Source organism: Typopeltis vanoorti, chromosome 9 (genome assembly GCF_054136105.1).
Source record: "Typopeltis vanoorti isolate ZY-2024b chromosome 9, IOZ_Tvanoo_1.0, whole genome shotgun sequence".
NCBI classification, from domain to species: Eukaryota; Metazoa; Arthropoda; class Arachnida; order Uropygi; family Thelyphonidae; genus Typopeltis; species Typopeltis vanoorti.
The window spans coordinates 21582581-21601079 of NC_143557.1; the positions used below are offsets into that span (position 1 = coordinate 21582581).

The 18499-nt window shown below is 36.8% G+C and overlaps 1 protein-coding gene across 3 annotated transcripts in view; it reads right to left on the bottom strand.

Moving 5' to 3' along the window:
* Positions 1-18499, bottom strand: part of LOC150102917 (UNC93-like protein MFSD11) — a 424271-nt gene that overhangs the window by 375076 nt on the left and 30696 nt on the right. For all 3 annotated transcript variants that reach the window (XM_090398563.1, XM_090398562.1, XM_090398564.1), the window contains exon 2: positions 93-157. In XM_090398563.1, the coding sequence (XP_090254689.1) occupies positions 93-157 (65 nt within the window). The remainder of the gene's footprint in view (positions 1-92; positions 158-18499) is intronic.

Here is an 18499-nt window from a genome sequence, read left to right on the forward strand (position 1 = left end):
TTGAAATCAACAGACCCATTAAGGACAGTCTCAGCAACATTTTAAACACAAAGTTTAAATTATAAAAACAAAGAATTTTAAATTATTCCTACCTAGTATAGCCATCTCCTGCATATGTTCCATTTGTTTCATTATGAATTGCATCAAGAACATTTTTCTGAAACAAAAAATTAAGAAGTTCTGCAGATTACTAAAGCTAGTCTATGTCCTTTTCATACCTATGTCTAAATTCATATTATTATTATTATTACAACCTTCATGGAGTCGACAGACTCATCGTAGGAGGTTCATTCAACTGACAACATATTTATCATATAAAATCTTAAATTCCTTAACACTCATTGCATTAACAACACATTGTGGTAATGCATTCCATTCACTGACAATTTTCCATGTAAAATATCTACTCCACACACCCTTCTTCACCACACTTTTACATAACTTCCAGGAATGACCTCTTGTTCTTCCTCTCTCACCTTCTACTTTTTTTATAATCCCCTCTGGATTAATCTGATAAAATCCTCTCACTAACTTAAAAGTCTCTATCATATCACCTCTCTTCCTCCTATCTACAAAACTCTGCAATCCACATTTCTTCAACATCTCTCCATAGCCAGCATTCCAAAGTCCTCATGTTGTCTTAGTCACTCGAATCTGGACCCTCTCCAATGTCTCCACATTAGATTGAAAACCAGGTGACCAGAACTGAGCACAATAGTCCAAGTGTGGTCTGACCAGTGCCTTATACAGTGGCACAACCACTTCCTTATCCATGCATGTTAGAGTACTTCTTATCATAGCAGCACTACAATGTGCAACCTTTGCAACACTAGCTATATGCCCTCTAAACTTCAGTCTACTGTCAATCATCACTCCCAAATCTCTAATCTCATTCGCTTCCTGCAGTACAGCACCATCAATATAGTACACAGTCTTATATTTCTGCACTCCAAAATGAAACACCTTGCATTGATTGATATTAAAACTACAACTCCACTCTTTTGTCCAAGTAAAAAGTCTATTCAAATCTTCCTGAAGGGATTCAGCATCAGCAGTGCTACTTATAATTCTTCCCAACTTTGCATCATCAGCAAATAACTGAAGATCCCCAGTCAGTCCACACGATACGAGGTGGAATCAAAAGGTTTTGAGACGAGGTTTGTAACATGCCAACAGATGGCTGCACGCAGAGTCACAGGGAGCACCTACCTTCGTACGTCAGTGTGCCAAAATACATCGGGAGCTGTGCAACTGATGCTATTCTGACCACCTGCGTTACCACATCTGCAATTTCATCATGGACAGCAAGTTAGAACAAAGAGCAAACGTGAAATTCTGCATGAAACTGGGCAAATCTACCACAGAGACGTTTGACATGATGCAGCAAGTTTACGGCGATGCTGCAATAGGTCGTTCGAGGTGTTTTGAGTGGCATGCATGCTTCAAGAGCAGAAGAACATCACTGGAAGATGATGAGAAATCAGGAAGACCTTCAACGAGCTCAAACCCCAAAAATTTCGAAACCATTCAGCAACTTGTGCATGAGGATCGTAGGAGAACACTCCACAACAATGCTGCCATTGTCGGTGTGTCATACAGAACAGTCCAGGCAATCCTCATGTGTGATTTAACATGTGCCGTGTTGCTGCCAAGTTCGTCCCCAGGCTGCTGACCCAGGAGCAGAAGGAAGACCACGTTGGAGTCTACCAAGAACTCCGTCAGCATGCCGTGGATGACCCATCCTTCATGTCGAGGATCATTACCAGTGACGAAACTTAGGTATACGACCCCAAGACGAAGGAACAGTCTTCACAGTGGAAGAGCCCATCATCTCCATGACCAAAAAAAGCGAGGCAGGTCCGCAGCTTGACCAAGTGCATGCTCTTCTTTTTCAACATTCGCGGCATTGTGCATCGAGATTCATCCTCAGGGGCCAGACCATCAATAGCGAGTTCTACTGCCAGGTTTTAAGGCGTCTGAGGGAGGACATTCGGCGAAAGCGACCAGATCTGTGGCATGCAAAAAACTGGATGCTCCAAGACGACAATGCACCCTGTCACCGAGCTCTCCTCACACGTGAGTTTCTTGCCAGAAACAACATGATCTCACATCCGTACCCACCCTACTCACCAGATTTGGCTCCTGCAGACTTCACCCACTTCCCGAAGATGAAGATCCAGCTCAAAGGTCACCGTTTTGACACTATTGTGGAGATCGCAAAAAGTGCCTAACATGCTTCGAAAAGAAGACTTCCAGGACACATTCCAGAAGTGGCAAAAACGCTGGGAGGGCTGTATTGATATGTAAGGGGACTATTTTGAAGGTGATAGTGTGTAAACGTAGATATATAAAGTAATTTCTCGTAAACAGAGCTAGTCTCGAAACGTTTTGATACCACCTCGTATATCATTTACAAACAAGTTAAACAGGAGGACCCAAGAACAGAACCCTGGGGCACACTACTGGTTATTACCCTTCTTTTTTGAGATACTGCTCCATCATACATAACCTGCTGGTATCGTTCAGAGAGACAATCTCTGATCCATCTAACCAATGTACTATCTATTTCCATCCTTTGCAGCTTGTACACCAACTTATCATGTGGTAATCCAGAGGTGGGGAACGTCTGGTCCGCGGTCCATATAAGGCCTGCGAAATCATTTGGTCAGGCTTTGCCAAGGCAACTGCAGGCAGGACTCAAAATCCAATAAATCTAGGAGCTTTTTTCATAGCAACATAAATTTATATTAAATGAATCATAATAATGACTTAAATTTTGAGAGACAAGCAAGGAATGTCCATTACAGGATAGACATGACAGGAAAGACACAAGGTCTTCTCATCAGCTGCCGTGACATCCGATGAAAAGACCTCGAGAGTCGACGGTATGGACATTGTATATGTTTCAAATCCAAGATGCAGGATTAGAATAGCGATGAAAGCAAAATAATTGCATCGCTAGCGACACATACACTGGATAGGTATTAAAACTTAAGTGGTGTGACATCCTACAAATGGAGACTACAAAGAAAAAAAAAGTTGATGCAGAGTGTCGATCTTTCCAAGAGAGATGGACAAATGATTATTTATTTGTTGAAGTCAAAGGCAATCCTGGTTGCATAGTTTGTGGCGATGCATTAGCAGTAATGAAAAAAGCCAATCTGGAGCATCATTAGAGCTCAAAACATGCTAAACTCAATAAATTGGGAGGCCAAATGCAACTGGATAAAATCCAGGCTCTTCAGCGAAGTTTGGAATCACAACAAGCTGCTTTCACTAGGCCTCGTGACAGATACGTTATTCAGATGAGTTATGTAGTGAGCGAGTTAATCGCAAAGAAGCTGATGCCTCATGTAGAGGGAGAGTTTGTGAAAGAGTGCATGGTGGCTGCTGCGGAGTTGTTAGCACAAGAGAAAGTAAAATTGTTTCAGAGTGTTAGTTTGTCTCGGAGAACCATCTCAGATCGGATTACTGACTCAGCACAAGATATTGATAAAATATTGAAGGATTCTACAGGAGATTTCGGATTTTTCTCTCTGGCTTGGGACGAGACAACAGGCATAACAAATTCTGCTCAACCAGCTGTTTTCATTCATGGGATAACTGCAGAGTTTGACACACGAGAGGAACTGCTGTCACTGGAAGCCATGCATGGCACTACAAGAGGTGAGGACTTGTTTTATCAATGAAAAAACTTGAGCTAACATTTGAAAAGTTAAGTGGCCTTACTACAGATGGAGCTCCAGTCGTGGTTGGCTGGCAAAAAGGGTTAATTTCATTTGTGAAGAAAATACTGAATCGTCTCAGTCTTGATCCAAGTGATTTAATTATATGCCACTGCATCATACACCAAGAAAATCTCTGTGAACAGTCATTGCGGCTCAACAATGCGATGTCAACAGTAGTGTCATGCATAAATTTTGTCAAAAGCAGAAGGTTTAACAGCCGCGAGTTTAAGGAGTTACTAAATGCTCTTCAGTCTGAGTACGGTGATCTCGTTTATCACTGTGAAGTGCAGTGGCTGAGTCGTGAGATCATGCTCATGAGGTTTTACAAACTGAGAGATGAAGTCAAGCAGTTCATGGAGGTGAAGGGAAAACCTGTCAGGGAACTCAATGATAACAAGTAGCTGTGTGATCTAGTGTTCATGGCAGACATTACCAAGTACCTCTCAGAGCTGAATGTCAAGCTGAAGGACCCCAACCAGCTTCTCAGCTCCCTGCTTTCAAATCTGAAATCATTTGAAGCTAAATTAAGGCTGTGGAAAGTGCAACTCGAAAGGAAAAACACGGTGCATTTCCCCACTCCGGAAGGACAAAAGCCTTCTATGACACTTGAATATTCTGGTGAATGTGCAAAACTAATTGAGGCATTTAATGAAAGATTCAAGGACGTGAAAAGTAAACGAATGGAATTGAACATCTTTGCTACACCATTCAATGTGGAACTAACTGATGTGCCTGATAACCTACAACACAAAATCATTCAACTGCAAAGCAATGATGAGCTGAAAGCTAGGTACAAAAACCTCCCACTGCTCGAGTTCTATAAACGTTACATAAGCAATGATGAATTTCCCACTTTGAGAAGCCATGCATTGAAATATGCATCTGTGTTCAGAACAACTTACTGCTGCAAGCAGTTCTTTTCAAAACTTACCATCGCAAAGAGTCTACTGCGCTCCAGACTGACCGACGCAAACCTGGAAAAGCAGTTGCGAGTAGCAACATCATCAACACAAGCTAACATCGCATGCATCACCAAAGAAAAGCAGTTCCACCCATCACATTAGAGGTGAGTTAATTAAATGTTTGACCAAATATAGCAGGCTAATTTTTTTAAGTTGATAATTTTGTATAGCCCGCAAATAATGTTATAAATATCCAAATGGCCCTTGGCAGAAAAAAGATTCCCCACCCCTGTGGTAATCTATTAAATGCTTTTGCAAAGTCTAAGAATATCACTGTATATGATTTTCCCTTATCTAACACACTTATCACCTTATCATAAAATGCAAGTAAATTACTAAAACAGGACCTACCCTTTACAAATCCGTGCTGACCATCATAAAGAATGCTATGTCCATCAACCCAATTCTGTATTCTATTCCTTACCAATCTCTCCAACACCTTGACCACAACTGCTATTATACAGACTGGCCTACAGTTGGAGACTTTTGTCTTAGAACCATGCTTATGGAGTGGTACTATTTTGCCTTCTTTCCAATCCTTAGGAACCTGATGAACTGCAAGACTTTCATTAAATAACTAGGTCGAGAGCACAAGTCAACTGTGGTGCACATTCCTTATGAATAAGTGGTTATATGTCATCCATTCCCACAGCTTTAGTCACATCTAACCCAACCAACATTTCATACACCTCTGCTTCTTTCACTTCCAATTCTCCTAATACTTGGCTCTCTTTTATATATCGTACCGGATCATTAATACCAGTATGATATACGCTGATAAAGTGCTTGTTCAATAATTTCACTATATCCTTTGCAGCTGTTATTCTGCTGCCATGACTATCCACCACTGTTAATCAGCCATAATTATTTTTCTCTTGCTTGCTATGTAATGGAAAAATTCCCTTGAGCTAACCTTGGCCTGACCAGCCAATCTCCTCTCAAACTGCACCTTTTCTTTCTTTACCATGCTTATCACATTTCTAAACTACACTTTATACTCACCACTAACTGTCTTGTACCCTCTTGATTTCATTCATCCATTTCACTCCCACTCTATTTACTCGCTTAACCCTTGGTATGCAGTCATGCAATGCTTTTGTCAGGTACTGCCTTGTGAGTTTTCAAGCATTGTCAACATCTTTTACGCTCAGCTCATCTACCCAATGTACTGATGCCAACCGACTACAGAGCTTCCTATAATCACCTGCTTTATACTTCCACATGTATCCATTTTTGGCAGTGACCTTTTCTTGTTTCATCACTTCCCAAACAAGTATCGTATGATCACTCTCACCAACTGGCAGCAGTGTCAACACTTCATTAACAACTACAGCTTGTGAAGTTATCACCAAATCCAAAACATTAACTCCTCTAGTTGCTTCGATCATGTGCTGCTTAAGATACTTATCTCTCAGAAAATCAACAAACTCGCTCTCCTTGTTCCCATACCCTATATCCTCCTTTCAGTCTATATTCCTGTAATTAAAGTCTCCCATCAGGATCACCTTCTTTTTGCATTCCCAACTAATTTGCCTAAACATTTCACGTATTTTCTGCATTCCCTAGCCTATAACAGCATCCTATCAGATATACTAACCTGTTTATTTCAACTTCACACCACATAGATTCAAAATCAGTGCATGCACTATCAACTTCCACACATTGTGAACACAATTCCTCTGCAATCATTAACAGCACTCCCCCTCCTCTTTTCACATCTGTATCCTTCTGGAAAATTATATCTCCTTCTAATTCTATTCTCAACATCACATCCTCCTCAGACAACCAAGTTTTACTTATTCCAATTACTTTTGGGCATACCGTCTCAATCAATGCCACAAACTCAGCTCTCTTGTTTCGAACACTGCTTACACTTGTGTATAAACATAACATTTGCTGTGTGTTTCAGGCCAACATTCTCTATTCTAGCTACTATATTACACTTCTCTCTTTGGTTTGACAAATCCTGTTTCTCTGATCCTGGCTGTAATTTCCATTCTTACCTGTCTCATCCTCACTTTTATCCATTCCATCACCTTGTGCTGCTGCAACCACATCTTCAATCTCACATCCATCTTCCACCTGCTGAACAATCTTGTTGATTTGTTCTATCCTGTTTCACAGATAGACTCTGATCATTTGTTACATTAACTTCTTGACTCTGTGCCTTCTCAGAAAACAATAGCATTTCTAAGTGTCCAATACCAAACCCGTTTAAATGTAATCCATCAGCTTTATACCATTTGAACTTCCCTTCAAATTCACTCCACAGATTTACAAATTGAACCCCCTTTGCCTCACAACTCAGCCATCTTACTATTCATTATCTCCGCTCTCCTTTCCAATTCACTTATATCTGGGCAACACGCCAATGACTTTCCCAACAACACTATTTTTCTTTACCTGCTGCAACAACTTCCTCAAGTTTCTATCAACATTCTTCTTCTCTCGAACTACGTCATTTGTGTCCACAACTACCACCAATTTTGACGCCCAGTATTTCCTTTTCTGCAACACATGATTGATTTGCTTTTTTTGTTCCACAGGAAAGCATGTTTTGTGCACTTTATTAGTAGTCACACCTCTAATGATCGAGTCCCAATACACTGATATACGACTATCCTTTGATTCTTTCTTTACAACATTAACTTCCTCCTTCTCCTTATCAGCCAGTCTCTCCTTTATCTGTTTAATATCCTCTTCCAGATGTTTAATTTTGTTTTTCATTTTCACTAACTCCTGCCGAAGATCTTCTACTACGGTCCCGATGTTTGCAGCCCAGCCATTTCTAATCGCTCTAATCTATCCAGGCACTTTTCACAGTGTTAACACTTTCCTTCTTCTCGTTTATCCACACAAACGTTGTTTGGATAAACGAGAAGTTTACTCAATTAACAAATATAAATTTGTTAATACTCACCATAGAGAATGGTGAGTATTTGTTAATACTCACCATTCTCTACTGCAGTGTTCTGACACTCTTCACTCCCCCATTAACCAAAAAAGGAAATGAAGATAGATTTCATTCAACTTTACTGGATGGTCTAGTTTTTTCACATCATTACTTCCATCATTCTAAGCATGCCATGAAAAATCTCCAATCTTCTCAGTCTCTCCACTTAACCATAAAATTTTAATTAATGAAATGTGGACTGGAATATGAAAATAGTGTATAGAAGCAAAGAGAATGATTTTGTAGTTTTTTGAGGAATAAACTCATCAAGTCTTACTACATTATTGACATCAAGGTTACTTGATGTTAATGATGCAATAAATCAATAGGAGTTGATGACATATCACTGTGTTTTAACATTGCACAGAGTTAATGGAAGCCTTGGCATTCCTGCAAGTGTCTTGCAAAAGAGCAAGTACCAAAGGAGTTGAAACAGGGTAAAACTGTTCCACTTAAATAAGATGGTGATAAAACTGAGACTACAAATTATGCTTCAATCTCTCTCTCTCTCTCTCTCTCTTTCTCTGTAGACACAGAGATCAGCCTATAAATTCAGGTCAATCTTTGTTTCTGGAGTATTAGTTAAGTGATAAACTAGGATACAGAATTGAGTTCTGTATCTTAACACTACTATTATGGTTTAATAGCAGCATTTTCTGTGATGGACAATATGGTTTTGTTAAAGGGAGGTCATGTTTTACCAATTTACTTATATACTACAGCAAGGTGAAGAACACATGGAACATGAATGATGCATATACGGCAGAATACTTAGATTTTGCAAAGGCCAAGTGACAAATTGCCACACAAGCTGATAACTAAATTGAAACAATGAAGATTCAGGCAGATGCATTGTGGCACCACAAGAGGATCTGAATAGACTGTATAAGTGGGAAAGTAAACAGAAATACCACTTCAATGTGGCAAAGTGTAAAGTTCTGAAATGTAGTAATCGAGGATGGGATGCAAATTATAAAACAAATTACAGTGCCTCCATAGTGCAATTGGAAGAATGTCAGTACATTGCGCAATTCGATTGGAAAAGGCCTAAGTTTGATTCTCGTCGTGATGAGAGGATCCAAGGATCTTTATATGGGAATTTTTCAACTGAAGGTGAGTTAGCCAATCTCATACAGAGATAGCAGGGTTTTTTCCCCTAGAAACTCGGGTTTTTCATCCCACATACAGGCCTTTAGTAAATATGCAATTTACAGATAAAAATTACTAGTGGTGAGCAGTAGATGACATTGTGTAAATGATGGAAATGGAGAGTTGTAGAGTAGGTGCTCTCCCTCAATAAGTGTTTGGACACTTAGGTATCACAAAACAATAATAATAATAATAATAATAATAAAACTGTGAAGAAATTTTGAAACAGGTGGAGGAGATGAGAGATCTATGGGTGGAGCTGGACAAGGACCTGAAGTTTATAGGTCATACTGCTCAAGTTGTGAAATCATCACATCGAATTACAGAAATAATGAGGAAGACCTTGACTTACAGAAGCAAATACATTATGGATCTAGTGGAAAAGGTTTTAATAAGGCCTCTTGTTTTCTCACTGTTGAGGATATATTGGAAAGGTTCCAGAAAAGAACTGATTAGGGTGGTTTCCTGTCTGTGGAATATAAACATGGAGTGAGGGAATGCCATGTGCACTTTGTATAACAGTGGGGACTCCGGCAATGAGTCTATTGCCGGAGTCCCCATAAAAACCTCCAAAATGTCCAAACACTTATCGAGGGAGGGTACCTACTCTACAACTCTCCATTTCCATCATTTACACATGTAAGTCTGGTGCTCATAATAACATCTATCTTATGCAGCATGTAATGAAACCAATGTGCGGTTATAATATTGATGTGACGATATCCTGAAAGGATGTGCGAATATAACGAAATTAACAGGCATGGCATGGCTGTTTATTTCCACACGTATCCCCTCTTGACTGACCAACTGCCAATGACATGGCAGTTGGTCAGTCAAGATGGGATACGTGTGGAATTATAAAGCAGGCTTCGACAAATAATTTCATCCACTTCCTGGGGTAAGCAAATTTTGCCAGCTGGCTTGGTGAGTAGCTGCAGACTGAACAAAATATGATAATTTTTATTTAATAAAAAAAAAAAAACTGTTCAAAACAAAATCATTTTCAAACTTTAAGAAACAGGGAAGACCTGCTGGCCTGGTTGGCCGAGTGGTCGGTGTATCTGCTCTCCAGGCTTCGGGTTCAAAAATCCTGCCATGGGCATGGACGTTTGTGATGGTGTGTGAAAATACTAGTGGTGATGATTGGTAGTACATGGTATTGGTGTAGATCATAGGTTGCCAAACATTTTTGGGCCACTTCCCATTTTGCAAGACATAAATTTTGTACTGCCCCCCATTATAACAGTTTGAATAAAACCATATTTCAAATATTTGAGACTGAATAAAACCATATTTCAAATACTCAATACTGTACTGTCCACATTTCTTTTTATATTCAGACATAATGAAGTAATAAAATTTGCAAAAATATTTGCAAAATAAAAGATTTAATTTACACTTTGTATGACTCCACTTATCTATCACACTTTCGACTGATGATTGTTGGCAAAGCACACAAAAAATAATGAAACTTATTCCTAAACCACTGGTATTTATAGATTTGAAATCTAGCCTGAATCGACTTGTTTGCGATACTATCGTACTCGTGCTTTGAATAAGTCACTGCAAGCACCCATATTCCTGTCAAAACATGCTGAATTGAGTGAATTACCTATGCAATAGTTGACTGACATACTACTAGTTAGGGTACCGCCCACTTTGGGAACCTATGGTGTAGATGATGATGGTAGTTGCAGTTCATTGTAGTTGGTGGAATGAGTAGTGGAGATAGAGAATTATAGAGTAGGTCCTTCCTCGATGAGTCTTTGGATTCCCTGAAGGTGTTACGTAATAATTAGGGTTTATACAAAAACAGACTTTTGAAAAAAATGGTTTTCGAATTTTTATTTAAAAAAAAAAATAACAATAAATATATTTATATAATTAAAATAGTAAAAAAGTATATTAAAAAATACTTATTTAAAATTTTTTCAGTTTATTTAATATTTATAGAACTAAAAAAATATAACAAAATAAAATATACTCCAAACAAAACCAAATTAAAAAAAAAAAACTAAAATAATTAAAATCCATACAAAATATAAATTATAAATTTTAATTTCATTTAGTATTTTTCTTCAATATGATTTCAAAAAGTATAATGTCCACTGAATAATTACTTAATCTTGTTCTTATTCTATATACAAAATTCCCTGAAATAGAAAATACTCTCTCACTGGCTACTGAACTTGGTTTTATCATTTTTAAGGCATCAAATAATAAATCTAAATTTTTTGTTCTTTTATTGGTTGCCTCAAATACTGAAAATTCAGCCTTCAGTAGCTTCGGATTTGATATTATTTCTTCAGGTTCCTCAAGAAACCTATGAATTGATTTTTCCATGGCTTCTTTTAGAGCACTGTCCTGATTAATAGTTTCTCCATCTCCGATATATTCATCATCGGAATCTGTTTCCATACAAGAATTTGGATATATTCTAGACAATACTTATTTAGATAACATAATAATATCGAGTTTTGAAGCTAGTGGAAATACATTAGATTTCTTTGTTGAAATGTTTTGTGGATTTTGCAAATATAGCAAAAGAGCTACCAATCCAAATTGTCTTCTTTCTTGAATTCGTACTTCTAAAGCATTTAATAATTTGGAACTAATTTCAGTATTTAAATTTTTTAGTTCATTTAACAGAAATTCAAATATGCCTTCACTTGTTAATAAATTGGCATCTCGACGCCCTAAGGCCTCAAGTTGCTAGACGTACTGGTCCTAACACTTTAAGAAGCTCCATGATTTTAGGATATTGAGCTTCATTCCACATGAGAATGACCAATCGTTTAAAGCTAAAACAATACATTATTTTAATGTTAGAAACTTTTCAATCATGGCCTCTAAACTATTCCATCCCGTTTGGCAGTCAAGAATCAGACTTGATTCCTTTTCTTTTTCTTGTTTTACATAATTCTGAAGGATGCTATCTCTTATGGGAGATATTCTAAAAAATTTACAAATTTTTCTAAATTGGGAAAATGACTGTTTGTAATTGTCAGACAACATAGGAAATCCGCAGTCCTTATCTAGATCAAGAGAATTTAAAAAATCCTTGGCATAGTCATTTTCACACTCTGTCATCTTCCGATTCCTCATTTGTAAACATATACATTGGTTTCAGCAATTTCTTTATTTTTACATAACACATCAGTAACTGCTAAGTATATGGCATGTGAATAGCATAGTTGATTAAGCGATTTCAAGTCAAAATGTTAATGTTTTTAATTAAATAATTAATTTTTACATAATAATTCTAGTATCTAAAACCATTTTTCTTAAAATTTAAAACTGGTTTTCAAATTTATCCAAAAAAAAAAACGTTTTTTCAACAAGGTTTTTAAAAACCGACAAACCCTAGTAATAATATTTTCCAAAAAATCCATGTTATTGTTGTTACTGTTCTCGCATAAAGGAAATATTTTCCAAATAATACAACACCATACAGTAATACAATACAGGAAGCTAACAAACATCAGCAACACAGGATGATCAGACATAAAAAACAGGAGAGAGCATGAAAATTCAATTAGTCACATCCAGTGCTTTTTTTCTGGCGTAACGCACCGGAACGGCATTCTGGCACCTATTTTTTTTAGTTTTTTTTCAATTTTCAAGTAATTTTTGAAATAATGTTCATGCGTATATAACACGGATGTGCATGCCATTAGCATCTACGTTTGTGGCTGTATGGACGTGTGATTGACAACATGTGAAAGATTTTCAGTTAAAGACTTATCTAAAAATATCTTTATTGAATTGATGTAAAATTAACATCATTATTTTCATATCCTTTTTAGCATTTTTTTTTTTTTTTTAGTTTTTAGTGTAAAAGTCTGACCCCAAGTTTGAAAATGAAAAAGATTTTCAATTACTTCTCAACCACCAGTCCCATTAATAAAAAGCCCAGAATAATAACAGATACAACTTAAAAAAATATGGAAATAATAATGCCTGTTGATGTTTTCGAATCATCTCAAGCTAATCTCGAGGAGCAAGGCCAAACTGAAAATGTTTGGCTGAATTGCTGGATATTAGATCAAAAAAATTATTTTTGCTCAAAAAATGAATGGATGTATATCTGAAAGAAACTTGGCTGTACGCCTTGCAGAAAAGTTAGAACTCTTGGAATTGAAACAAAGATGGGAATGAAAATTTCCAAAGAATGGGCCAACAATGAGATTACATATTCTGGCAAAGATAGGAAGCTATAGATCAGCTCACTTCGAAAAACAAATGTTCAATCACAGAGAATCTGCTGCACACGAAGCAGCGTTAAAAATTGTTTTTGAAGCCGAAAAAAGGACCCTTGAAAAGGTTTTTTAAAATCATTATCTCGTAAAAAAGAAATAATCGCAAAAAGTTGTCGAACTGCACATAAAGTAGCAAAAGACCAATCATTCCATAATTTTGAAAGTCAAATTGGTCTGCAAGAGCTGAACGGAATTGAAATGGGTCAGATTCTTTATTCAACAAATGAAGAATACATGCATGTATTAATATTATGAATGTAAGTGAAGGAATGAGAAAAAATGTGTTTATAGAAATCGTTCAATCCAAAAATATAATTTCATTGATAACTGATGAATCAACAACAATTAGCATTAAAACCACTCTCAAAGTGTATATTCGATGCTGTATCGAAGGTGTTGGAATTAATTCACTGATAAATTTATTTTTGGACTTGATCAAACTTGAAAACGTAACGGCAAAAAGTAAATTTGATTCCTTATTCCAATGTCTTAACTATTATGGGATGACAGAAGATTATTTTTTAAAAAAAATATTTAGTTTCTCTGGCATGTGATGGCACTGCTGTAATATAAGGGTGTAAAAGTGGAGTGAAAAAAATGCTGTCAGAAAAATTTCCTTCTATTATAGTTTGCCATTTTGCTAATCACAGACTAGAATTATCAGTAAGTGATGCTGTGAAGGAAATTTCAGGAATCAATAGATTCAAATCATTCAAATCAATCATGCTTTGCCAAAAAACAGTAGAGAGTTGCATTTATGTACAGAATCACTAGAGGTTAAGCTGCTGAAAATTGGAAGAATTTTAAGTGCTCAATGGGTGTCATCTAGTTTCTGTTCAGTTTTAGCTGTATGGAATAATTTTGAATCTCTAGTGCATCATTTTGGAGATGTGATGTGATCCTAGGAGAGATAAAAATGATAAATGTACTTATGATGGCTTAAGAAGAAAAATAACATCTACAGACTTTCTATTGGATCTAGGATTGATGTGTGACGCTCTCCAAGAATTGTCTGAATTAAGTTTGGACCTGTAAGCCAGTGACATGAACCTTTACAAGGCAAATCAAAAAATAAATGCACTTGTACAAGTTTTTGAAGAAAGAAAACAGAATTGTGGACCCTATTATAGATGTGCTGCTGTACACGATCTGCGCTTTTGTGGAGTTTTACTTCATGAAAAAAGCTCCAAAAAATAATCCTCCTATTGACTCAAAAACATTTTATACCAAATTGAAACAGTCAATTGAAAAAAGTTGGCTTGATAGCAAAGATGTTGAGTTTTGGGCTTGCGTGCTTGACCAAAAAGATTGGCCCGAAGATATTGATACTCAGCTAACATTCAGAGAAGCGGAAATTAGAAATTTGTCAATCAGACTGCAACTAAATGAAAGAGAAATGATTCGTGGATTCCATGAATACATTCTCAATAAGACATACCCAGAAAAACTATTGCATTTGATAGATGCTCTGAATACCATTCCCATTTCATCAAGTGAATGTGAATGCAGATTTTCGCAGATTAATTTAATTATCAGCTCAACAAGAACTTCGTTGAAGAATAAAACAGTTTCAGCACTTTTATTCAAACTCGTTGGACCACCTTTAAGACTTTTCAATGCTTCAAAGTATGTTGACCTATGGTTACTTAGAGGACAACATTCGGCCTTAGATACTAAGAGCAAAGAAAGGAGTCGAGACAATTTGTTCGACGAGAAAACTTTAGAAAACACTATGAACTTCTCTTAAATTATAAAATGTTTTTACAAATTTACTTTTGCTTTTATATTTGGTCTTTGGGTGTATATTTTAATTTGTTTGTTTAATTTTACATTTGATCATGTCTAAAATAAAAAAATACTGAAGATAAATTATATTTAATTCATTTATGCGACTCCATGACAGCAAAAGCTGCTTTATATTTCATTTAAATTAAGATTTGAATATCATTTTCTTTAATAAAAAGCTTAACAAGATATGAATTCCGGTTCCTTTTTTTCTAGAGAAAAAGCACTAGTCACATCTCAAAAACAATGCACAATGGATATCAAGAGTCAGGTATACAGCAGTAGTATAAAGCAGGAGTGAAATGGAAATAGTAAAATTAGGCATGCAGTGTGAGAAAAGAGCTTATTATGAAAGAAATATAATGTTATTGATGTTCAGTTTGCCTATTAATTATTATATATTATAATAATTGTTATGATCTACAGGCATTACCATGAAGTCCAAACACTCATCACAGGATATCCAAACTACCCACACAACCTCTCCTTGAACCCATTAACAGACAAAGAGCTCACAACTAACAATGACAACCAGTTCAATCCAATAACCACTCTCCAAACAAAAAATCTAGTCCTCACACCCCTACTAACTACACCTTTCTGCAACTTTCAGGCATGGCCTCTTGTTCTGCATCCTCTAGCCAAGTTGTGAAACAATTCCCCTGCATCTATCATATAAAAGACTTTAAGTAACATGAATATTTCTATCATATCCCATCTTTTTCGCCTATTAACTAACTTCTGCAATCCACACACCCTCCATCTATCCACATAGGGAACATTCCATAGTTCACAGGCAAACAAACTACCAAGATGGTGAATGAACTATCTTGGTAGTTCGCCTGTGAATCCTTTCCACCACTTCCTCATTACCATAGCTCAATCCTGATCTCCAGGAGATCAGGATTGAGCAGAGTAATGCAGATGTAGAGTATTAAGGCCTTATAAAGATGAATAACAACTTATCTCTATTTGTGTGTTCTTCAATAGCCAAGTAATCTTATGAGTTACCTTAGCAATATGTCCTCTAAACTTTGACTCACTGTCTATCACCACCCCAAATTCCCAGCTTCATCTATTTCCTGGAGTACATTTTGTTAGATACTGAATGGAGAACTTCTTAACAAGTTATTCATTCAGGATCTAACAGGTAAGCTTTACAAAATAACAAATAAATTTGCATAATACCTGATTACCAGTGGAAAGTGAGAAACACCTAAGTTGTTGTATGCGAAAGTGTATATCAGTATGTGTAATGTATTGGAGTTATTTATTGTCAAACGGAAAGCTAAAATCATGAATTATGTCAGATTAGTAATTCATGTAAAGGAATAATGGCTTAATTTATGTATTATTAAGATATCAAAAAATCGTAAGTCACCAGGTAAGAAATGACTAATAGGATCAACGGTCACGTCTAAGCCGCAAGTGCCTGTCGTAATGCCGAAGGCTGCAGCTCACGGGGGAAGGCTGACGTAAGCACCTTTCCTCAAAAACAATACCTAATAGCAAGGAGGGATAGCAAGGGATCAACCTAAGGGAGATGTAAGATGTAAGATGTAAGATGGATCGTGTGAAAAAACAATACAGAAAAAGAGGGCGCTGAGAAAGAATATTTAAGGCAATACGCGTCAAGCTCTCGGCTTTTTTTCTGTTTCTTCTGGGATTTTGGAGATCGACGACTCTCGACGAGTGATCGGAGATAGGACAAGCCGAGGGTGCTATGTCAGCTGGCCATATTCATGACTTGCACTGAGAGGCATTCCGCGGAGACCTGTACGAGAATCAACAGCTCATGCAGAATGATCCAAGCGCTGAATGACCCACCCGAGCGAGCGGAGAAGGCTCGTAGTTCCAGCCATTTCCTGATTTGTGTCCAGTAGCAGAGAATGGAACAGCTCAGCCATGAGACCTGACCCAGAACCAGCCAAGACGAAGGATGACCCGAGCAACATGTGGCAGCTAATAGACCTTCGGAGGGGCTTGGAAAAGTAAAGATCCTTTTGCTTTATATCTTGAGATTGTTTGAGGATAGAATTTGTGTCTTGATAAAGTAAGACTGAGGACATTTTAGAGAACTTTGACAGGATAGAGTAATTAATACAGCCAATTCTATTAGACAAAGAATTGTATAGGATAAATCTCTAACTTGTATATGATTGAAGTAGTGAAAACCGTTTGTTAACTGAGTAAATTTAACTAAGAGAGAAATCAGTTGTGAAATATCTATTTAAAGTAAAATGTGAATGAAGGAACTCGACTTGAGTGTGACATTGTTTAATTATGCATTTGTATTACATGATTTTGCATGTCAGTTTATGTAAGAAGTTTAGATTAGTATTAACAGTTTGTATAGCTCAGCATAAGGCACTCACTTAGCTAGCAATTCAGAAGTTTTGATAACTTAATACAAGATTTAATGTACCTGTCTTTTAGCATTAATAAACATGTTTTGTTACTTGAACCTGAGTCTTGCCTGAATTCGAGGTGTCAAACTACCACTTGTGAAAACAAAACCAAATAGCGGGAAGGAGTTTAGATAATTATAAGTTTATATATTATAAGTTTAGAGTTTAGATAATTTAGGTCATGACTGCAAGGTACCGAGATCTATATACTCGTGTGTGAATTCTAGATTAACGTATATGCCTAAAACCTAGGAATATTTCCCTGAGCCTGAATTATATTCTTGTTATAGGAAGCTGGCTGGCACAGTTAAAATATAAATTTGCCAGTTTCTGAAGAGGAAATATCCCTAGGAGTCAAACCAGGTTATATATTAAGGAGAAAGATATAAAATTAAGGTAGAAGGATATAGAGAAGACTGGATCAATTTGGATCATACTTAAATACGTACTCTAATAAGGAAAAAAATATAGAGACGTAACAATTTTCATCAATATGATACACAGCTTGTAATCAATTAATCCCAAAATGCATAATTTTACATTTCCCCACATTAAAATGACAGTCATTATCTGTTTTTGCCAATACTAACAGCCTATTTAAATCATCCTCTAAGCTCCACATCAACTTGATTAGCTATTACTCGACCTAATTTTGCATTATCAGCAAATGACTGAATATTTCCTTTCAGATTATTTTGTTAGATCCTGAATGGAGAGCTTTACAAGTAAATTCTTTATTCAGGATTTAACATGATAACTACTACTGACTAAGGAGATATCTACACATCAGCTAATAATTATGAAGTATTGTTTTATGTTTTGTAATAATGTGTAGTCCATGTGTGATATATAGTGAGAGTTATTGTTAGGTTATTTGTAATTCCCACGTAAGTTGTCTAGTACATAGCGATATTCTGAGAAAGTAGTAATCCGGAATAATCCATTTAATCTGTACGAGTCAAGCGCAGCGATGGAGACTATACCTATGCAATGCGGAAAAATGACGTCAGAGCGGCTACCTAGAATAATGTAACCTGACAAGTTAGGGAGAGTGCAGGATCACCCAAAGGACATGAACGATGGGGTTCGTGGGTGAAAACCACATCGAATAGAGGCAGCCGAATAGGGCGAATAAAAGATGAAGCACACCGTTTTAGGAGGCTTTTTGATCTTTTGATCTTCGGGTGCCGGATTAGAGTTTTAGGGGGAGTTGGTCAGAGGATTCGTGAGAGACCGGTGGGCCGACTATGATAAT